Source organism: Rattus rattus, chromosome 10, assembly GCF_011064425.1.
Source record: "Rattus rattus isolate New Zealand chromosome 10, Rrattus_CSIRO_v1, whole genome shotgun sequence".
In the NCBI taxonomy this organism is placed as follows: Eukaryota; Metazoa; Chordata; class Mammalia; order Rodentia; family Muridae; genus Rattus; species Rattus rattus.
This window is the reverse complement of record NC_046163.1, coordinates 50441865-50462456: the sequence shown is the minus strand read 5'-3', so window position 1 is coordinate 50462456 and position 20592 is coordinate 50441865. Positions and strand designations below refer to the sequence as shown.

Here is a 20592-nt window from a genome sequence, read left to right as displayed (position 1 = left end):
TCGGAAGTCCCACCTTCCCTCTCTCTTCTGCCCAGTCATTGGCTGAATCAGCTCTTTATTAGCCAACCAGAGGTGATGGAGAACAGTTTTTACACAGTATTGAGACAGATGTTTCAACCAGATCTCTGCAGCACAGAAGTCAGCATCTGAATACACAATGCACAAACCATCTCCCAACAAGTGGGCTAAGAAAACCACATTACCGGGAATAATTCAAAACAGTTTGTTTCACATAAGGCAAGTGCATCTTATAAGATATCATTGCCCCTTTAAAACACCTTGATCCATCATGTCTACAGGAAGCAACCCTATTTCATCATAACCTTGTGGCTTATCCCCATATAGGCATATACTGTATCACTACTAGAAAAGCTGTTGGTAATTTCGTGAATAGTACAGGATTGCCTGTACTCAAAAGATCTGTGGGTTTAATCCTATCTCCCCATCCTCTTGTTTTTCCATTTCTCTGACTTGACTGCCATCTGATACAGTTCCTTCCCTCCTTTCTACCTGGGGGAAATTCCCCCTCTCTCTTGTTCCTGGGAATGGACTTATTTGTTTTCCCTTTTCTTGTGTTTGACATTTTTCAAGTTTGTCGTCTACTTCTACTCTGTTTCTCTAGCTGCACAGCCAACTCTTACTTTTTCAGAAAGAGGAGGTCGAGGATCCCTTTTGTTTTCCCATTCCCTCCCCCTCCTTTTTTTTTGGATTCCAAGGGCTTTCCCATTTCCATCCATATTTTTTTCCACTTGCTCAGACAATCTTTCAACCTTTTTATAAACAAAATAGCCCAGAATGAAGAAAGGGAGGAGAAAAAAACCTGCTGCTGAAAACCACAGGGCATGTACCAAAAACAGCCTCAGCAAATATCCTGCTTTTTGAACAAAGTATCCATCTCTCGTTTTCTAGCCTTTTGTTCTACAGTCCTTGAAATCAAACCTCCCATTCTGCCTTGCAATGTGTTTAGCACCACTTGTAAGATGGCGCCTAGCTGTTTTAGAATAGTACCCAGTTCTCTTAACTCCCTGCCAGCCCTCCTCCCAGTTTCTAGCCCAGCCCCTTCAAAAGGTTCTCCCAATGCGTAGTGGCCATTCCTGGTTGTCAACTTGACTGTATCTGGAATGAACTACAATCCAGAATTGGAAGGCTCACCTTTGATCCTGGCTGAGACTGGGAGATACAAGTTTCTGACCTGGATCTTGGTATGGAGATCTTGAGGCAAAGTGGCTATGAATCCAAGGAGCTTAATGCGAAGAGATTGGAGTTCAAGGTCATCTGGGACAAAGCAAGTCCCGGATCCAGGCATGGTGATAGACACCTTGAATCTGGGACACACCTTCTGCTGGAGACTTATGTAAGGACATTGGAAGAAGAAGACTCTCTCTTTTGTGCCTGCCTGCCTGCTTTGTGGGACTGAGCTAGATCCTTGCACTTCCATTCACAGCTACTGCTGATCATTGTTGGGGAATTGGAATTGGTCATCAACCAATTCTCTTACTATATAGATACTACCCATAAGTTCTGTGACTCTAGAGAACCCTGACTAAGACAAATGGTTTCTCCCTCAGTTCACCAACAGTCTGCTGAAACAGTCCCTTCTCCCAGTTTCCCAAATACTAAGAGATTTGAACTATAACAACTAGTCCAGTCGATCTATCAGCTCGAATTCTCCTGGTTTAAATGTTTCCTAATAATACTTTCACCAACTTTCCACTCGTTTCCTTCTATTAGCTCAGTCCTCTTTCTCAGCCTCAACTGGCCTTTTTGTGACTTATCCTATTCCAAAACATCCAAAAGGCAACCAACACTGATGGTCGTTGGGTCAAGCCATTCTAACAGCTAAAAAAAAATTAAAGGGTTAGTTGACTAGCAACTGGGGATTTTTTTTAAAGGGCCAGGTGCACAAGATAAATCACACTACAAATCTTCTAGTGTCTAGGGTTTAGATCAATGCCTCAAAGATCAGAGTGAGGGGTTGGGGATTTGGCTCAGTGGTAGAGGGCTTGCCTAGCAAGTGCAAGGCCCTGGGTTCGGTCCCCAGCTCTGGAAAAAAAAAAAAAAAAAAAAAAAAAAAAGAAAAGAAAAAAACCTAAACACATTAATTTTAACATAAGCATAGCTCCGGGCCATCTTGTAGGTGTTTGAGACAAGTCTGGGGCATATAGGATCCAATGTCCTTTAAAAAACAAACAAGCACATGTACTTTCTAATTCAGTTGTGTTAATTTTTCAGAGCACGGATTGAAACTAAAGAACTTAGTTTCTGGTTTGTCTGAAGCACAAACACGTAAATTGCCCATCTTAAGAGACAGTACTTTGAAGAGTGTCTAGAAAACCTGAAATTTTACCAACTTTCCTGGTTTGGGAAGGTCTTGGGTTTTTGTTTTTTTTTTTTTTTTTTTCCCGAGATTGCTTCTGAGCATGAACGGAAGTCACTCTCTGAGCAGTGTCCGGTGATTTAATGATAGGTGCCATATTCTGAACAGAGTAACCCACCTCCATTCTGTTCTTCGGACGCTTGCACCAGTGGGTCAATTTTATTTTCTTTCAAAAATAAAAGTCGAGTGCATTCAGAGACGGCCTTAAGGCAATGCGCCTCATCTTCCCACAGTAAAGATGGCGACGCCGTAAGTTACAAGTAACTCCACTTCCGCAATTTTCTTGAGCCCTGGTCCAAGATGGCGGACGAGGCCACCCGGCGGGTCGTGTCTGAGATCCCGGTGCTGAAGACTAACGCCGGACCCCGAGATCGGGAATTGTGGGTGCAGCGACTAAAGGAGGAATATCAGTCCCTTATCCGGGTCAGTTTTACTCCTGTGGTTGACGGCGTAGCAGAGGGGTGGCGGGTAATCAGGTGTGCTCGGGAATTGGCTCCGGGTGGAAGCCGCTTCCGGTTTTTAAGTTTTAAAATCTAAATTCATATAAATGCGACTGTTTGGGGGTTTGGGGGCGTTACGGATGGCCGGAGGAAGGATGCAGAAGAGATTCTGGTTAGGAGCACAGTAGGGCTAGACCTTGAAGGAAAAGACAGCAGTATTCCGGGGAAGGTGACGTGTCTCTCGCGCCAGGTGTTTGCTCTGCTGGCTGAAGGCGTAAAGAGGGTCAAAATTACTTCTCAGAGCCCAAAGAAGTCTCTGTGCATCACTGCTCTTCTTTCATTCTTAGTGATGAAATGAACGGGATGACTGTGAGGACTGAAAACCTCAAGTGTTTAGAGGTAGAGAGTTAAGAGATAGATATTTTAGTTATAAATTAGCCATCCGTTCAGCTAATTCCTCTGTTATGGGAAGAAAAAAATTCCCCTCCTTTTGGTGCTTTCTATCTGCTTCAAAAAACAGTAAATCGCCCGCGTTATATATTGCCTCACTGATAAATTGGCAGAGTGCTCTCTTAGCCTGCAAGATGTTCTGGGCTCTATCTCTACCATTCATGGATCCATTGACAAGGATCATGCATTCTCAGTATCCAGGATGTGGAGGGACGAGGATTCAGGTCATTTTAGACTACATAATGAGTTCAAAGCCAGTCTGCTATATGAGACCCTGCCTCAAGCACAACAACAATAAGACATTGAGTTACTAGTACCTAGGGAGAGTTATATAAAACCGAAAAAGTGGCTCTACGGAGGTTGACAGAAACAGTATTAAACTGTGTTTAAGTGGAGAAACGGGGCTGGACTGATGGCTTAGCAGTTAAGAGCACTGAATGCTCTTCCAAAGGTGCTGAGTTCACTTCCCAGCAACCATATGGTGGCTCACAACCATCTGTAATGGGATCTGATGCCCTCTTCTGGTGTGTCTGAAGACAGCTACAATGTACTTATATAGAATAAATAAATCTTTTAAAAAAAAAAAGTGGAGACACAGAGACGTAACTAGGGTATTTTGAGAATATGGGGCAGAGAAAACAAGATGAGTAAGGTGTAGTGAGAATTCTGGAATTTTGGTTTCTTTACAGAAACATAAGAATAAGTTTTTGCTTTAATCCTGGGTGCGGGGATATGGGGCTGCTTCAAAGCAGCCGACTATGATTTGCCTTGTGCTCTACAGAGGCCTGGGTTTGCTAGCTGCAGATAATTTCTGCAATTGTGTGACAATTGTTCTGGGAAATTTTCAGAGGGTATATGAATGCTAGAGCTCTGATGACATTTTGGTGGTTGTTGGTCACTCAGGGACGTTGGCTGTGGTTTGTTAGCAGTCTTGCACAAAGAAGAAACAAGAACCTAGATTCAGGGATTCCACCCACCCCACCCCCCCTTTCTCCTGTATTTTTCTTTTTCTCCTATCTAGTGATAGGAGATGAAGCTGGGAGATAAAGGGTGAGAAAACAAGAAACCATAAAGTAGCTAAAAGCCAGCTACAGTAAGGCTTCTTAGAGGTGGTAAAACTTAAGGTGTAAACTTGGGGGCCAGAGAGAGATGGCTCAGTTTGTAAAGCACCTTCCACTAAGCCTGAACAACTTTAGTTTGATCCCTGAAATCCACAGTAGAAGACAACTGGCCTTCAGGTTTTCCTCTGATTACCACAGGCATGGGTTCACACACACCCCATATTAGCATATAAAACATAAGGGTAGGGGTAGGAAAAGGATACTCAGGATGTAAGGACAGGATGAAGAAATGGCTCCTTAACTGCCCTTGCAGAGGACCTGGTTTGGTTTCCAGCACTTACGTGATTGCTCACAACCATCCATAACTCCAGTCTCAGGGGATCCGATCCCCTCTTCTAGTCACCATGAGTAGAGGATGCGAGCTAGGAACAGCATGGTATAAGCAGAAAGCCTATACTTTCAGCACTGGGGATGCTGAGGTAGAAAGAGTGCAGCTAGCTTGGACAGTTTCAAAGCCTTCTTGAGTTATGTCTTAGGGTTTTACTGCTGTGAACAGACAACACAGTCAAGGCAAGTCTTATAAGGACAACATTTAATTGGGCCTGGCTTACAGGTTCAGAGGTTCAATCCGTTATCATCAAGGTGGGAACAAGGCAGCGGCCAGGCAAGCATGGTGCAGGAGGAGCTGAGAGTTCTACATCTTCATCTGAAGGCTGCTAGCAGAATACTCACTTCCAGGCAGCTAGGATGAGGTTTTAAAACCCAACCCAGGCTGGTTAGATGGCTCAGTGCTTAAGAGCACTGACTGCTCTTCCAAAGGTCCTGAGTTCAAATCCAGCAACCACATGGTGGCTCACAGCCATCTGTAATGAGATCTGATGCCCTCTTCTGGGTGTGTCTGAAGACAGCTACAGTGTACTTATATATAATAAATAAATAAATAAATGAATGAATGAATGAATAAATAAATCTAAAAAAAAAAATACCACACCCACAATTCCACACCTATTTCAACAGGGCCACCTTCTAATAGGGCCACTTACTCCCTGGGCCCAGCATAAACAAACCATCACAAGTTGTTACAGAATGACTTTAAGGCCAGCCTGAGCAATTTAGTGAGACTATCAAGGGGGAAAAAGGATAAAATTTGGGCTGGGGCTAAGGCTAGGTGTTACACTATATACCTCTAAACCTAGTACAGGGGAGCCAGAGACAGGAGAATTTCAGTGAGTTTAGTTCCAGCCCTGGCTACAGGAAGACCCTGTAACAGATGAACAGCAGAAATTAAAATCATGAAAACGAAGGGGAAAAGCCAGGGATGAAGGCTGGTGATCTGGCTCAGGTGACTGAGACTGCCCTCTGAAATTGAGAATGTCTATGGTGGTTTGAATTCTAGAATTCAAAACAAAAACAAATAAACAAGAACCTTACTTTAGTCCCAGGTGTGGGGATGTAGGGCTGCTTTGGATCGACAGCGGCTGACCATGATTTGCCCCAAGCTCTAAAAGAGGCATGGTTTTGCCAGCTGCAGACAATTTCTGCAGTTGTGCAACATTTGAAATTCTGGGAACTTTTCAGAGGGAGGGTACATAAATGTGAGGGCCCCTGAGAGGCGGCGGTCAAGGGGCTGTTGTTAGTTGTTAAAGGAGGTTGGTTACAGTTTGTTAGTAGCCGTGGTCAAAGAAGAAGCTAAAGGAAAGAAATTAGATTCAGGGACTTTCCTAATTGGCCCCTCCCCTCTATCCTTGTTCTCTCCTATCTAGTGTGAGGGGGTAAAACTGAGTGGGTGGTAGATAAAGGGTAGGAAAAGGAAGAACCCACAAAGTAACGAAGACCAGCAGCTACAGCCGTCCATACCTTTATCCCAGCACTCAGGAGGTGGAGGCAGGAGGATCATCATTCTTAGTTATATAAGGTAGGTTGAGGGCAGACTAGATGGGAGACCCTGAAGAGGAAGAGAGAGTGGGACAGTAGAAAGTCCAGTTGGAAGTTCTAAGTTTCTAGTTTCTGTTAGATAAAGGTATACATTGAAGCATACAGTTGGATACTAGAATCTGAAATTCTGACAAAGGCTTGAACTAAAGATAGAGATTTGAGTCACTAGCTTGTGGCTGCTAATGGAAGTTAGCCCAGGGCCCTCCAGGAATAATGTATGTGGTAAACTGTGTTTGGGGCCGAGGACAAACACTATCAGAAGTGAGAAAATAACCGCACAAGTCTTGAGATATTCTGTGCTTGCAATATTGTGGGGAATATAGGTATTCTATTATCTGCTCTGAGAAAGCCCCCAACTTAACTCCTTTACTCTTTTCTTTCATTTTGCTTATGTCTTTAAAGTTGTTAAAAATCTGGGCTGGACGTGTGAGGAGTGTGCTCTCTCACTCGTGCTTGGATCTCTGTAAACAATTTGGTTCTTAGTCCTTCTCTTGTACAAATGATGTACTTTGAAGACCGTTAGTGTATAACAGAGTTGATGTTTGTTTCCTGTTTGATTTTAAACAGAGAAAATAAAAGGAGTTAACTACTACTAAAAAAAAAAAAATCTGGGCTGGAGAGAGAGCTCAGTGGTTAAGAGTGGGAAGAGACTGCTCTTCCAGATGGCCCTGAGTTCAAATCTCAGCAACCTCATGGTGTCTCACAATCATCTGTAATGGGATCTGATGCCCTCTTCTGGTGCGTCTGAAGATAGCTACAGTGCTCTTATATATGATAAATAAATAAATCTTTAAAATTGTTAAAAATCACACTAAAGAAAAGTAATCTTTTTTTTTTTTTTTTTTTTTTGGACAAGAGGGTGCCCTTGGCTCCAACACCCTTACCCTTTGCATGCGTGCATGAGTGCATGTGTGCGTGAGTGCATGTGTGCGTGTGTGTGTGTGTGTGTGTGTGTGTGTGTGTGTGTGTGTGTGTGTGTTTTGCTCTTTGTTTTTTCATGTCAGAGTTTCTCTGTGTTGCCCTTGCTGTCCTGGCTTTGTAGACCAGGCTGGCCTCAAACTGAGAGATCTGCTTGCATACTAAGTGCTGGGACTAAAGGTGTTCACTACTACTCCCCTGCTCCAGCTCCCTTTTCTCTAACATCTCATTTTCTGTTTTCAGTATGTCAAAAACAACAAGAATCGGACAATGATTGGTTCCGACTGAGTCCAACAAGGAAGGGACCCGTAAGCTGGCCCTTGGGAGGCACGGGTAGGAACCTCTCTTGGCTTAAGCAATCTGGGATCCCATAAGCACCCGCCAAAGCTGCCATGCTTATTTAGAGCTCCTAGTTACTCACATGTGAGTCTTCCCTAAGCAGAGATGTCATTTGCGTATGGTGGGGCTGGTCTGAGGTTTGGTCTCTGTTGCAGGTGGTTTGGAAAATGCTGGTACATCCACGACTTCCTCAAATACGAGTTTGACATCGAGTTTGAAGTGAGTGTGATAGAATGGGAAGTATGAAGGTTAGTAGAAAAGGACTGATCAGCGGATTGTCGACAAGCTGACCTCTCATGAAGGGACCAAATAAAGCTTTTGAAGTGGGAGGGGAAAGCTGAGGTTTGAAGCAGATGTGTAATAGCTACTAATCTCTAGGTCTAGAATCCTGGTGTGCACATGCCGCTTGGGGAATCAGCTAAACAAGCAGTTCAACCAAGAGATACATATGTTTGATTAGACTGGTTCATTTTTCTCTCAATTCTCTGTTTTATTATGGCTTTGTAATTTCTCCAGATTCCTATCACATATCCCACTACTGCTCCAGAAATTGCAGTCCCTGAGCTGGATGGGAAAACAGCAAAGATGTACAGGTAGGACTGCCCAGGTGGTGAGAAAGAGCAGAGGAAGCCTTAGGGAGGAGCTGCAGAGACAGGTACTTTCCCCAGGGCCTGCTGCTCCAGAGTCTAGAGGGAGTCCTGGTCTCCTATGTCAAACCTATCCAAAGTACTTAGCTGACCTTGTGCTCCATTCTGAGCACTCATCTTCCTGTGTTCCCAAGAGGCCGCTGTACATAAAGCTGGTTTCATGTGTTAACACCTTCCTCTTGTCCTTCTCGTAGGGGTGGCAAAATATGTCTAACTGATCATTTCAAACCTTTGTGGGCCAGGAATGTGCCCAAGTTTGGACTAGCTCACCTCATGGCCCTGGGGGTAAGTTTGTTGTTCTTGGTGTATGAGAGGAAGAGGGAGGGTTGAGGACCCTAACCCTATCATACACAAAGCTGAGACCGAACATCCCTTGGGCTGTCCTCCTAGACTCTAGGACCCGGAGTCTCCGGGAAGGAGGCTCAGGTGGAACGAGAGGCATGGACTGCAACAGTAACCTCACAGGGTTTCCCTTGCATTGCAGCTGGGTCCTTGGCTGGCAGTGGAAGTCCCTGATCTGATTCAGAAGGGTGTGATCCAGCACAAAGAAAAATGCAACCAATGAAGGATGAAGCCTCTGAGGCAGGACAGAGGGACTGTTGCTAGACTCTGATTCTGTTTCCTCCTTTCTCATGATTCCTTCAAGGGTCACCTCTGGCCATTACAAAGTAACTGGAGGGACAAATAACAAAACCCAACAAAAGGGCAAGGTCACAAAGTTGCTAAACTAAGCTGTACAGAGAGGTGAAAGATTTGGACCTTGAAAGAGGCGGTTTGTATCCCTTCTCCAAGCAGAGCCCTGGAGGCATTTTGGAGACCTGGGGTGTAACTGACAGCATATAGCTTTTTGATTTCTGGAGACAACCTGTCAATAAAAGCTGCTTCCCATGGTGGCCTGTGGGTCTCATTGATGGCTGTTAACAAGGTGAACAAGCAAAATATGGAGGTACATGAACAACTACGTGAGGTGGGGAGGGGGCTGTGAGTGGAAGAAAATCTGGTTTCTTCCCTTGCGGTTGGGGTTTACTTTTGCCCTTTAGCAGTGAACCATGCTTTACTTACTGCCTGAGCCTACAAAGAAGCTTGAAGAATGAGTTTTACAGGTCCAGCGCTCTCTGCCCACTAGGGATCTCCCTATCCTTAGGTGGGGTGTTAAATGCTTCTCTATTGGTTTGCTGGCTGGACCTGCATGCTGCTTTCCCACTGCATCCCTCTTGTTTGGGAAGAATCTGTGTTGCAAGCCCTTCCTTTAGTCTTCGACTATTCAGCTCTTCATCCCTATGGACCATATGACTGGGTGAGGGGCCTTGGCCTCAGGGACTTGCAGCAATGGTTTAAAGACCACCATTAGGCAGGGCCTGAAACTAGTGGTTCTAAAGTTGGCTGCGTTTCCATGGTGTCGGTCGGGGAGCCGTGGGGGCGGGTTCACGCAAGCGCCGAGGAGTTGGGTGGGAGGATTTCGAGTGTGGGCGCGCAGGCGCCTAAGAGACTGTGAAGCCGGTGGCCGGTGGCCGGGCGGCACCAACAAAGATGGCGGCGGCCCTTGCGGCGGGAGCAAGCTGGGCAACAGCTGCGGCTAAAGCTGCAGCCCGGCCTGCGGGGAGGCTGTTCGGGGGTAGGAGGGGGTGGCCCTGAGCTGGAGCTGGACCCCGGCTGGCCTCCCCCGCCGCCTCACCGGGGGACAGGTATGGGCCGGGACGTTATGGCGGGTGGGGTGGGAGAGCCGAGGGAGGATGGATCCAGACCCCAAAGGACGTTCACCACAAAGGGAGAGGCTCGCGGTGCCCAGCGGGGCCTGGGAGAACTGGGCTGGAAGAACAGCATTCTCGGACCGCGGGGAATATGCCGCCGGACCCCGCAGCCAATCAGCGGCCTCGGCCTTTCTGCCCTCGAGGGGGGCGGACCCGGGTAAAACCCTGCTGTGGTGGGAGAGGTGCAGAAATTAGGGGTCAAGTAGTTCGTCCTCCATCTCAAACCTTTGCCCCCTGGGCCCAAACACCAAGTAGGAGCTCAGAATTGGAGGAGCGAGTGGATTGCATATCATCCGTTTAATCGGCTTCATTTGCAACCCAGAGGAGCAGGGGTTGAGGTTGGAATGCTGTCTTTTTGACTGATTCCTGCGTTCACAGTCCCAGGTCTAAGGCACATCCTACTTGACTAGCCACATATGAGGATTAGTTCGTAGATTATAAAAACAGCTGAGATTGAGACTACCATTGGCTTTTTCAATAAATCTGTATTCTATAGAGAGGGGGTGGGGCATGGAAAGGTCAAAATGATGGTCTACTATTCAGTCATTTGTTTATTCAAGGAGTACTAAATATTTTTCTTGTGCCAAACATTGCCAGGTACTGGAGATGCAAGAACTGGCTTTATAAACGTTATTCATGCCCTCACAAAGAAGCCAGCTTGCTTGGTAACCTATATCTTATCTCCCTTCCTAATTCAAATGCTGACCCTCTGTTCTCCTCAGGTCCAGCCTGCGGTGCCCACAATGCCCCAGGCTTCTGAGCACCGCCTGGGCCGGACTCGAGAGCCACCTGTCAATGTACAGCCCCGAGTGGGAGCCAAGATACCGTTTCCTCCCCGGGCCCGCAGCAAGGAGCGCCGAAACCCAGTTCCTGGGCCAAACTCCATGTTACGACCTTTGCCTCCCAGGCCAGGTCCCCCAGATGAAAGGCTCAAGAAACTGGATTTGGGTCGGGGTCGGACCTCAGGCTCTCGTCCTAGAGGTCCCCTTCGAGCAGATCATGGGGTTCCCTTGCCTGGCTCACCGCCCCCAACTGTGGCTCTGCCTCTCCCATCCCGGACCAACCTAACCCGATCCAAGTCTGTGAGCAGTGGGGACTTGCGTCCAATGGGGATTGCCTTGGGAGGGCACCGTGGCACTGGCGAGCTAGGGGCTGCACTGAGCCGCCTGGCACTCCGGCCTGAGCCACCCACTTTGAGACGTAGTACTTCTCTCCGGCGTCTTGGGGGTTTCCCTGGACCCCCTACCCTGCTCAGCATACGGACAGAGCCCCCTACTTCCCATGGCTCCTTCCACATGATATCTGCCCGGCCTTCTGAGCCTTTCTACTCTGATGACAAGATGGTGAGGACTTGCCAGCACACGTGGTCTTCCATGCACATGCTCCTCTTGCCTTCAACTTTGTCATACTATGACTCTCCTGTGTTCCCTTCTCCAAGTCCCTTTGTCAAACCCTCATTACACCAGTGGATTCTTGTCTTTTCTGAGACCTTCTAGATCTTATTTTGGGTTTTATGTGATTCTCCAACTTGGTGTGCCATTCTAGTCCCTAGGGAATTAGCCTGACTATTTAGAATTCTTCTTTGGGTCCTTAGGCCCTCTCTTTTAAGGCAACTTCTCTCCTAGGACTAGGCCTCGACCTAATTAATCCCTGGAGCTGAAGAGGGGCGGGGTTAAGAGCACCTTTCCTGGTGTGGTTACCCATTTCCTGAGCTAACTGAGTTAAGCTGCCTGCAGTTGGAGCCAGCAGGAGAGGGTGCAAGAAGGGGCCACGGGGGCAGGAGGCGGATTTGGGGGCAGTAAGGTGGGGGTGGGGGGCAGCTGGGCAACCATGCCAGTGCTTGGGGAGTTGCCTCAGGAGCTGCAACGCCGGCTAGCTTGGCAGCGGAGTAAATGGGGACTAGGCGTGACAGCCATGGCTGAATCTGTGGTACACTCAGCTGTAATGGGTTTACTACTCATGACCAGTGAGGTAGGATGGCCAGTGAGGGAACAGGGTCGAGTTGGGGCACGAATGGGGCTGGGGAGACATTCGACAGCATGCTATTGAAAGCGCCAGGTAGAATATGACTGTCCTCTGACTTTCCAGGCTCACCACACACTGCTTCTGGGCTCTGGTCATGTTGGCCTCCGAAATCTAGGAAATACAGTAAGAGCCATTTTCCTGTCCTCCGTAAAAGGAACGTGAGATGGTGTTGGGGGGTGGAAACAATTGCAGAGCTAGGGAAGGCATGCAGGAGAGAGCAGTGAAGCTCTTGGTCCTGCTGGGCACCCGTCTGGAAAGGTAACGGCAGTGTTCCTACTGCTTCTGCAGTGCTTCCTGAACGCCGTGTTACAGTGTTTGAGCAGCACAAGGCCTCTTCGAGACTTTTGTCTGCGAAGGGACTTCCGGCAAGAGGTGCCCGGAGGAGGCCGAGCCCAGGAACTCACAGAAGGTGGGCAACAACTCCTGATGCTTCTGTTCTCCTCCTTCCCCCATCCCCTTCGGTTCTCTCCTCCCAATACCCATGGCTCCCAGCCCTTCAAGCTGACAGATTCATCCATTTCCCCCAGTTTCTTTCTTCCTAGAGATTTTCTAGCCACTGAATCTCTTCCTGCCTGCCCTTCTAGACATTAACTTTGAATCCCTTCCCCACTGTCAAACCAACAGCCTTTGCAGATGTGATTGGTGCCCTCTGGCACCCTGACTCCTGTGAAGCTGTGAATCCTACCCGATTCCGGGCTGTCTTCCAGAAATACGTCCCTTCCTTCTCTGGATACAGGTGGGAACTGAGTGAATAGGATTTCTCTCTGGCTGTGTCTGGGGTTGGGCCAAACAGAGGCTCTAACAGCCATGTTCTGAGCCTTAAGATTTCCTACACTGAGGAAACAGGGACCCAGATTGGGCAGGGGATACTTGTGGACCACAAATAGATCACTTGCCCATATTCTGTCTGGCTATAGCCAGCAGGATGCCCAAGAGTTCCTGAAGCTCCTTATGGAGCGGTTGCACCTCGAAATCAACCGACGAGGCCGCCGGGCACCACCAATTCTGGCCAGTGGTCCAGTTCCCTCTCCACCTCGCCGAGGAGGGGCTCTGCATGAAGAACCTGAACTGAGGTAAGGTTTGTTCCCCTTTGTTCCTCTTTACAGTAGTTCAGTCAGCATTCAGTCTTCACAGAGCTGAGCCAACTGAAATTGGACATGTAGGGCCCAGGGGAGACCCTTTAGCACAGGAAAAAAAAAGGAAGAAAGGGAAGAAGGGGGAAGCTGAGAAGTACAGATATAGGCAAGCAGAAAATAGTGTCAGGGATGCCATTAAACTGGGGAAAGAGAGGCTTCTACAATCAAATATATCAAAAGCTTGTAGAGGAAGATGACTATCTCTATCTATCTATCTATCTATCTATCTATCTATCTATCTATCTATCTATCTATCTATCTCCTTTTCCCTTTCATCTTGGATTTCCCTGGAAAGTTCCCAGAAGCATTTCTTACTCCTTTGACTAGAAATTTAGGGAAGGCGCTGGTATGTGGATAGGGAACAGGGTTCTGTGGGTAATTTCAGTGGTTTAGGGGTGCCCAGTATTAACACGGCTGTCTCACAAGTTCTCCCCATCCCCTTAATCTGTGGTAGTGATGATGACCGAGCCAACTTAATGTGGAAGCGCTACCTGGAGCGAGAAGACAGCAAGATTGTGGGTATGCAGTGGCACACAGTGGGAGTTTGGGCTTGGGAGGAGGAAGCATGGGGGCCAGGCCAGATGCTGGGGCTGTGAAACGGTGTACAGCTGAGTGGCATGCTGAAAGGCGGATCAGAGGCACCGGGAGAGGTGGGGTTCTAGGAAAGCACGTCAGGCCTCCATCCCATAGTGACTTTTTCTCCTGCCTTTGTGCTTCTGCCTAGACCTGTTTGTGGGCCAGCTGAAAAGTTGCCTCAAGTGCCAGGCCTGTGGGTATCGCTCCACGACCTTCGAGGTTTTTTGTGACCTGTCCCTGCCCATCCCCAAGGTGGGATTCCAGTAGATTCCAGGGGTGGATGGAACATGGGTTCTGTGACCCACCCCTCCCCACCCCTAAGTGTGGGTGGGAACTGTGTGGGTCTCTAAAGCAGAATTAAAGCCTGGATTTAAAAAAAAATTTAAAAAAAAAAAAAAAAAAAAAAAAAAAGGAAACTCAGAACATGCTGACCCTCACTTCCCCTTTCCCCCTAGAAAGGATTTGCTGGGGGCAAAGTGTCTTTGCGGGATTGCTTCAGCCTTTTCACCAAGGAGGAAGAGCTAGAGTCGGAGAATGCCCCAGTATGTGGGATTCAGTGGGAGGGTCTGCCCGGATGAAAGGAGATGCATGCCTCCTTAACTTGGGAAGAACAGTTGTATGTCTGGGTGGATGTTGGGGCTCTCGGGTATGTCCTAGTGTGTGCCTAAGTTAAAGGGGGAGGGGCAAAGCAATGAGACACCTATTAAACTTATGTGTGAGTTGGGGTGTCAGAAAAAACCACCTAGGTGAGAGCGCTGACCTAACACTATTTGCTGTCTATGTAGGTGTGTGACCGATGTCGGCAGAAAACACGAAGTACCAAAAAGTTGACAGTACAAAGATTCCCCCGAATCCTCGTGCTCCATATCCTACTCTTCAAGTTCTTATTTCTCTTAGGGTATCTCCCATACAGTGTTTCCTCATCTTCAGTGAGTTTACCTTAGGGAAAACCTGCCACCCCAACTTTCTCTGCCACTTTTCAGGACGTGTTGGGGGAATGGAGGGTACCGAATCTATTTCCGCAGTCTCCCTTTTAGAGACCCTTAGCCTCCCCAATGCTCCTTAACCAGGGCTTAGATCTGAACCGATTTTCCACCTCCCGAGGCTCCATCAAGAAAAGTTCAGTAGGTGTAGACTTCCCACTGCAGCGACTAAGCCTAGGGGACTTTGCCAGCGACAAAGTGGGTGAGTCTGGCAGGGAACGTCCTAAGGAGTCTTCAGGAGGGAGACACAACTCCCAGTTGCAGAAACTGATGTTATCTAACCCGCAGGAAGCCCTGTCTACCAGCTGTATGCCCTTTGCAACCACTCGGGTAGTGTCCACTATGGCCACTACACAGCCCTGTGCCGGTGCCAGACTGGTTGGCATGTCTACAATGACTCCCGGTGAGAACAGCCTCTTATTCAACTCCTGCCCCATCCCACTGCAGCCCTGGCACCACCCCCTCCTGAGAGGTCTGAAAAGATAAGTTCCTGACCATGGATAGGTGGGAGGGGTCTCTCCTGATCGCCACCTGGCTACTCCACACTGAGTCTTTAGGACAGAGGGGGAATCTTCTGGAATGACCACAGCCATTTCCCATTTCTCTTCTCAGTGTCTCCCCTGTCAGTGAAAACCAGGTGGCATCCAGTGAGGGCTACGTGCTGTTCTACCAATTGATGCAGGAACCACCTCGGTGCCTGTGACGCCATCTTGAAGCCCTGGCACCTGTGAAAACCTTCTCAACACCCTTAAGCCCCCAGGCTCCCCACTTACCTCACAGACGTCTATTTTTGTGTCTTTTTAATCGGGGAGGGGAGGAGGGTTGGTTGTAGCTCCCGTTATTTTTTTTATTAAGAAGTACCCTTCCACCTTGTTTTCCTGTCCCATGTACAGAAATTACCAGGCCCTTGACCATGTACAGCCCCCAGAACCTCTGCAATCTCACTTTTTTTGTGAATAAATTTATTAAGAAAAAGTGAATGTTCATGTTTGTATTTGTGGGTAGAGGGAATGGATATCTAGAACTTTGGTTCTGTTGGAGCCTTTCTGGGACCCAATTCTGTCTCTGAACAGGTGGGGGCGCTCTCACAGCAGAAGGAAAAGAACAGGGATTGAGCTGGCTCCAGACTTGGACCCAAACACTGAGAGTTTAGTGGTACTAGGAAGACAAACCTTGAGACCTGTGAAGTTGCGGGAAAGCCTGGAACTAGAGTGCAGGCATTGGCATGCCAGGTTTTGCCTGTGAGGGGGACTGCCCCTAGGGGGCAAAGCACCCAAGAACCCCTGTTGACAAACATGGTTTCGTTGCCGGGCGGCCCTTGCTCCCGTAGGCCCTGTCTGTTGCTAACATCAAGGAGCTGTTTATGGAGCCTTCTCCCCACGGACTGGCCTCCAAGTGTCTCTCTCTTTCTCCCTAACTAAAGCTCGTGGGGCCCTCCCAACCTCCAGGGTTCTCACCACAGATCTGGGAAGCTTGAGCAGGGGAATGCTAACTCCCGGAATCAGCTTTTCGCTGTCCTGTCCCTGGGGAAGGCAGTACTGGTTACTGCAACTAAATCCGACTAGGGAACGAACAGGTTAACCTGCACAGAACTGACTCTGAAAGCCGCTGTAGTTCCGCTAGTAGCGTCACTGCCAACATGGTGTTTTCATTGGTGGAAGTATCCAGAGCCCACCAATCCAGAACCCGCTTCCTAGGACCCACCAATCCAGAAGCAGGAAAGTGAAACGGAGCCTTGCGGGCCGCCAGAAAGGAGTCGACGGAGAGCCGGAGGGACCCTAAAAGTTAGGGGCGGGGATACCAGAGTTGAACCTATTCACCAGCTGAGGCTGGAAAAACCGAGTGCTGCAGAGTTCTGGCCTGTGGAGGGCTTGACCTGGGGAGATAGCGTGGGCGTGGCCCTTATCTGCACACGGACAGGATGGACTGGTCCTAGGGCCTCTATATCACTCATTCGCTTTCTCGAGTTCCCCCTATCTCGTGGGTAGGTCCTGGCCTCTGAACAAAGACTTCACTCTTCCACCAGCACGTACACGCGCGTTTTGCATTAGTTGCTCATTAATCAGTAAGTGCCCAGAGGTGGGGTACGGGACCCGTGGGGTTTCTGCAGTTGTAAAGCAGGGTGCCTCCCGTTCTCCTGGGGTATCTCAACTTTCCCCCAGGCCTTACGATGGCCCGGACTGTGATAGTGCTTGGCGGAGGTATCAGCGGATTGGCCGCAAGTTATCATCTGATCCGAAGCCCCAGTCCTCCTAAGGTGAGTCCTCACTAGTACCAGAGAAAGACTCATTTAATACTCTTCTTTTTTTTTTTTTTTTTCTTTTTTTTTTTTTTCCAGAGCTGGGGACTGAACCCAGGGCCTTGCGCTTCCTAGGCAAGCGCTCTACCACTGAGCTAAATCCCAACCCCACTCATTTAATACTCTTAACATTTCCAGCAAACGCTGGATAGATTTTTGTCCCATGAAGTATGCACTCCCCCCGAACACCAGTCCCTTTGCCCTCCGTCGATGGTGTCTCGCTTTTGGTGCCAGGTGATCTTAGTGGAGGGCAGCAAACGTTTGGGAGGCTGGATCCGTTCAGTCCGAGGATCAGATGGTGCGATCTTTGAACTTGGACCTCGAGGAATTAGGCCGGCTGGAGCCCTGGGAGCCCGGACCCTGCTCCTGGTGAGCGTCTCGTGGAATGTGTAGGACAGGTGGTGGAGGAGAGTTCTCAAAAGGGACGGAGTTGCACAGAGGAAAAACAAACGTTGGGTCAGTTTTTCCTTAGTTTCTCCTCTTCCTGAGGGCTTGTGGAGAGCAGGTTTCTGAACTTGGCTTGGAATCCGAAGTCTTGCCTGTCCGAGGGGATCATCCAGCTGCCCAGAACCGGTTCCTGTATGTAGGCGGTGCCCTGCACCCCCTACCCTCTGGCCTCAGGTAACACCTCATCTCACTGTTAGACACCCCCTCCTTTGCTCCCTGTCAGACTTCCCAGCCACAGGGGGTCAAATGGATGAAAATAACCCCCAGGAGCTGGGAAGGTGACTCTAGACGTTTCCTTTTCACTATGCCTTCCTCTATGCAGGGGGCTACTTCGTCCTTCACCCCCCTTCTCAAAACCTTTGTTTTGGGCTGGACTGAGGGAGTTGACGAAGCCCAGGGGCAAAGAGCCTGATGAGACTGTGCACAGTTTTGCCCAGCGCCGCCTTGGACCTGAGGTGACATTGCTCAGAGGTGGTCTCAAACCTCTTCCCTCCTGCTGCTGAGTCTTTAACTCAGACTTAACCCCGGGGACTCTTGTATCATTTAGGGATGCCCTCTATCTATTGCTGGGATCTCCAAAACTCAGTGTTGGGAATAAACGGCCCCTCAGTCCCAGTCTTGCCCTTAAGGTGGCGTCTCTGGCCATGGACAGTCTTTGCAGAGGAGTGTTTGCTGGCAACAGCCAAGAGCTCAGCATCAGGTCCTGCTTTCCCAGTCTCTTCCAAGCTGAACAAACCCACGGGTCCATGTTACTGGGGCTGCTGCTGGGGGCAGGTGAGGTGGGGCATTGGTTCAGAGGGTGAAAATATAAAGTCTGACAAACTGAGGTACTTTGTACAAGGGGTACTATTTAAATCTTTTTCCCCCTCTCCTTTTAGGGCAGAGTCCACAGCCCGATTCCTCATTAATTCGTCAGGCCCGCGCTGAGCGATGGAGCCAGTGGTCACTCCGTGGAGGGCTGGAGATGTTGCCCCAGGCCCTTCATAACTACCTAACAAGTAAAGGGGTCACTATCCTCAGTGGTCAGCCAGTCTGCGGGCTCAGCCTTCAGCCAGAAGGGCACTGGAAGGTAGGAGAACCCTCTGGAGTATAGTGGACCTATATCAGTGTTGTTAGGTTTTTTTGACGTTGTTATATTGAGAATCGCAAAACTTCACTTGGCAAAAAGTTTCATATGTAAATTTGCATGACCCAATTTTATACCATAGCAAAATGAGCCCTCTGGGGAAGGAGGTGGACTTCTCTGCTCAACATCCATTTCTTTAAACTCGGTCCAAACCTTTAAAACATGATGATACGTTTCCTCATATGGCCACCATTCTAATATCCTGTTGCCTGCAAGTTGCCGTTGCTACACACACATTGGTCACAAGAGTCATAAGGGCATCAAAGCCCTGCAGTATTCCTTGGATATGTCTGCCACCTTTTAAAGTCAACGACAGCTTTTTGTCCATAAATTTCTTCATCTGGGGAGAGAAAAGCTGAAGAAAAAGCTCGGCAGTTAAGAGCACGCTCTACCTTTGCAGAAGGCCTGAACTCCACAGGCGCCCACACTCACATGCACACACAGACTATGTCGCCATGTTTGTCTGGGTGGTTAACCAGGTCAGGTTAAACCACTTAGCACTGGGCTTACAGTTTCCTTAGAGAAGCTATGTAGATACTGGCTAGCTCAGGTTGCTAGGCTGTATTCGTGAACCTTCCTCCAAATGCCCTTAGATAAAAGCTTGTGAATGGAAGTAGTGTTTTTGAGTGTCTGGAGACAAGGAAAGAACCTCCCACCTTCAGTGAACATTTCAGAGCAGCAACACTCGCCCACTTTCTGGATTATACAGAGGGTTTCTTGGTTGTTGTTGAGATATTGCCATTCATATTCTTCATCCTGGCTCAGCACCATCTTTCCTGCCTCTTGAGTACCTGGGAAACTGAGGCAGCATATCTCACCTTACCCATAAAGTCCTCACAACACCATCTTTCAAATGTTCTCTCACTCAGGTGTCTCTAGGGGACAGCAGTCTGGAGGCTGACCACATTATAAGCGCCATTCCAGCTTCAGGTAATTGGGACAGCCCTTCCCTTTCCCTAGCCATCAGGGGGCAATAGTGTGCCTTCATATGCCAGCAGGGGATTGTGGTAAGACAGGAACTAGTCTATCATGAATGCCTGATCTCCAGAGCTCAGCAAGCTGCTCCCTGCCGAGGCTGCACCTCTGGCTCACATCCTGAGTACCATCCAAGCTGTGTCTGTGGCCGTGGTGAATCTGCAGTACAAAGGAGCTTGTCTGCCTGTCCAGGTATAGGAGGAAGAAGAGTGGAGACGGGGGCTCAGTGAGAGCCGTTCCCTTCTGACCCACAGATATCTTCCTCTCCAGGGATTTGGACATCTGGTGCCATCCTCAGAAGACCCGACCGTCCTGGGAATCGTGTATGACTCAGTTGCTTTTCCTGAGCAGGATGGGAAGCCCCCAGGCCTCAGACTGACTGTGAGAGGAGACATGGCTTAGGGTGGGGTTTCCAAAGGGCTTCTCTGTGCTGCAGTGTAGGCAAGAGCAAGCTGGCCAGTGCTGTATTTCCTTGTAGGTGATGTTGGGAGGTTACTGGTTACAGAAGCTGAAAGCCAATGGCCATGAATTGTCTCCAGAGCTATTCCAACGAGCAGCACAGGAAGCGGCTGCCACACAGTTAGGACTGAAAGAGCAACCAAGCCATTGCTTGGTCCATCTACACAAAGTGAGTTGAGATAAATTCTTATTCATTTCCCACCGAAAGCCTTGAAAGTAAAGACGGGCATGTTAACCAAGCCAAGACCTTGGAAATCATTAATAAACTTTCCCTTGCATCTTATCTCTCCTCAGAACTGTATCCCTCAGTATACACTAGGCCACTGGCAAAAACTAGGTGAGTTGGGAAAGCCGCCGGGCTGAGGAAAAGTCAGACCTCAGCTATAACATACCTTTCATCCTTCCCTTTCAGACTCAGCTCTGCAATTCCTGACGGCCCAGAGGTTGCCCCTGACTTTGGCTGGAGCCTCCTATGAGGGGGTAGCTGTCAATGACTGTATAGAGAGTGGGCGCCAGGCAGCAATTGCTGTCCTGGGCACAGAATCGAACAGCTGACCCCCACTCTCCTACTCATGAAAGTAAAAGTTGATGGAGCTTGGTTTGGTCTTCCTATTCTGTCACCCTGTAGATTTGTCAGGGTGAGGGTGG

At 48.6% G+C, this 20592-nt stretch overlaps 3 protein-coding genes across 5 annotated transcripts; all 3 read left to right on the top strand.

Moving 5' to 3' along the window:
• The first annotated feature begins 2419 nt into the window (after nt 1-2419).
• Nucleotides 2420-9060, top strand: Ufc1 (ubiquitin-fold modifier conjugating enzyme 1). The gene is given in 7 exon segments (XM_032915004.1): nt 2420-2800; nt 7425-7443; nt 7446-7484; nt 7669-7739; nt 8037-8113; nt 8362-8452; nt 8652-9060. Coding segments are annotated over 7 exon segments (501 nt in total). The 5' UTR covers nt 2420-2677; the 3' UTR covers nt 8733-9060.
• Nucleotides 9061-9595: 535 nt separating this feature from the next.
• On the top strand, nt 9596-15615 carry Usp21 (ubiquitin specific peptidase 21). Of its 3 annotated transcripts, none has more exons than XM_032915000.1 (13): nt 9596-9852; nt 10641-11261; nt 12007-12066; nt 12232-12352; nt 12568-12679; nt 12861-13016; nt 13534-13598; nt 13804-13907; nt 14111-14197; nt 14441-14519; nt 14733-14840; nt 14927-15041; nt 15251-15615. In XM_032915000.1, exons 2-13 carry the CDS (start codon nt 10662-10664, stop codon nt 15339-15341), a joined length of 1698 nt encoding a protein of 565 aa, XP_032770891.1. In that variant the 5' UTR covers nt 9596-9852; nt 10641-10661; the 3' UTR covers nt 15342-15615. The 3 variants fall into 3 exon arrangements, with proteins under 3 accessions (XP_032770891.1, XP_032770892.1, XP_032770894.1); XM_032915001.1 differs by having other exon boundaries at nt 9598-9852; nt 10641-11000; XM_032915003.1 differs by lacking the exon at nt 9596-9852 and adding an exon at nt 9870-9941 and having other exon boundaries at nt 10647-11261.
• Nucleotides 15616-16379: 764 nt separating this feature from the next.
• Nucleotides 16380-20543, top strand: Ppox (protoporphyrinogen oxidase). Its single transcript, XM_032915019.1, has 13 exons — nt 16380-16703; nt 16801-16895; nt 17172-17306; nt 17443-17558; nt 17707-17839; nt 18014-18158; nt 18263-18453; nt 19380-19440; nt 19559-19677; nt 19756-19866; nt 19964-20113; nt 20239-20281; nt 20357-20543. Exons 2-13 carry the CDS (start codon nt 16809-16811, stop codon nt 20497-20499), a joined length of 1434 nt encoding a protein of 477 aa, XP_032770910.1. The 5' UTR covers nt 16380-16703; nt 16801-16808; the 3' UTR covers nt 20500-20543.
• Nucleotides 20544-20592: the final 49 nt, after the last annotated feature.

Excerpts from the sequence above, each read along its gene's own strand:
- Usp21 (XM_032915003.1), top strand. The coding sequence starts at position 9,870 with ATGGCGGGTGGGGTGGGAGAGCCGAGGGAGGATGGATCCAGACCCCAA. Across the intron at positions 9,942-10,646 it reads CGTTCACCACAAAGGGAGAG|CCTGCGGTGCCCACAATGCC; the intron begins GCTCGCGGTGCC and ends CCTCAGGTCCAG. Across the intron at positions 11,262-12,006 it reads TCTACTCTGATGACAAGATG|GCTCACCACACACTGCTTCT; the intron begins GTGAGGACTTGC and ends CTGACTTTCCAG.
- Ppox (XM_032915019.1), top strand. The coding sequence starts at position 16,809 with ATGGCCCGGACTGTGATAGTGCTTGGCGGAGGTATCAGCGGATTGGCC. Across the intron at positions 16,896-17,171 it reads GAAGCCCCAGTCCTCCTAAG|GTGATCTTAGTGGAGGGCAG; the intron begins GTGAGTCCTCAC and ends TTTTGGTGCCAG. Across the intron at positions 19,678-19,755 it reads GAGCTTGTCTGCCTGTCCAG|GGATTTGGACATCTGGTGCC; the intron begins GTATAGGAGGAA and ends CTTCCTCTCCAG.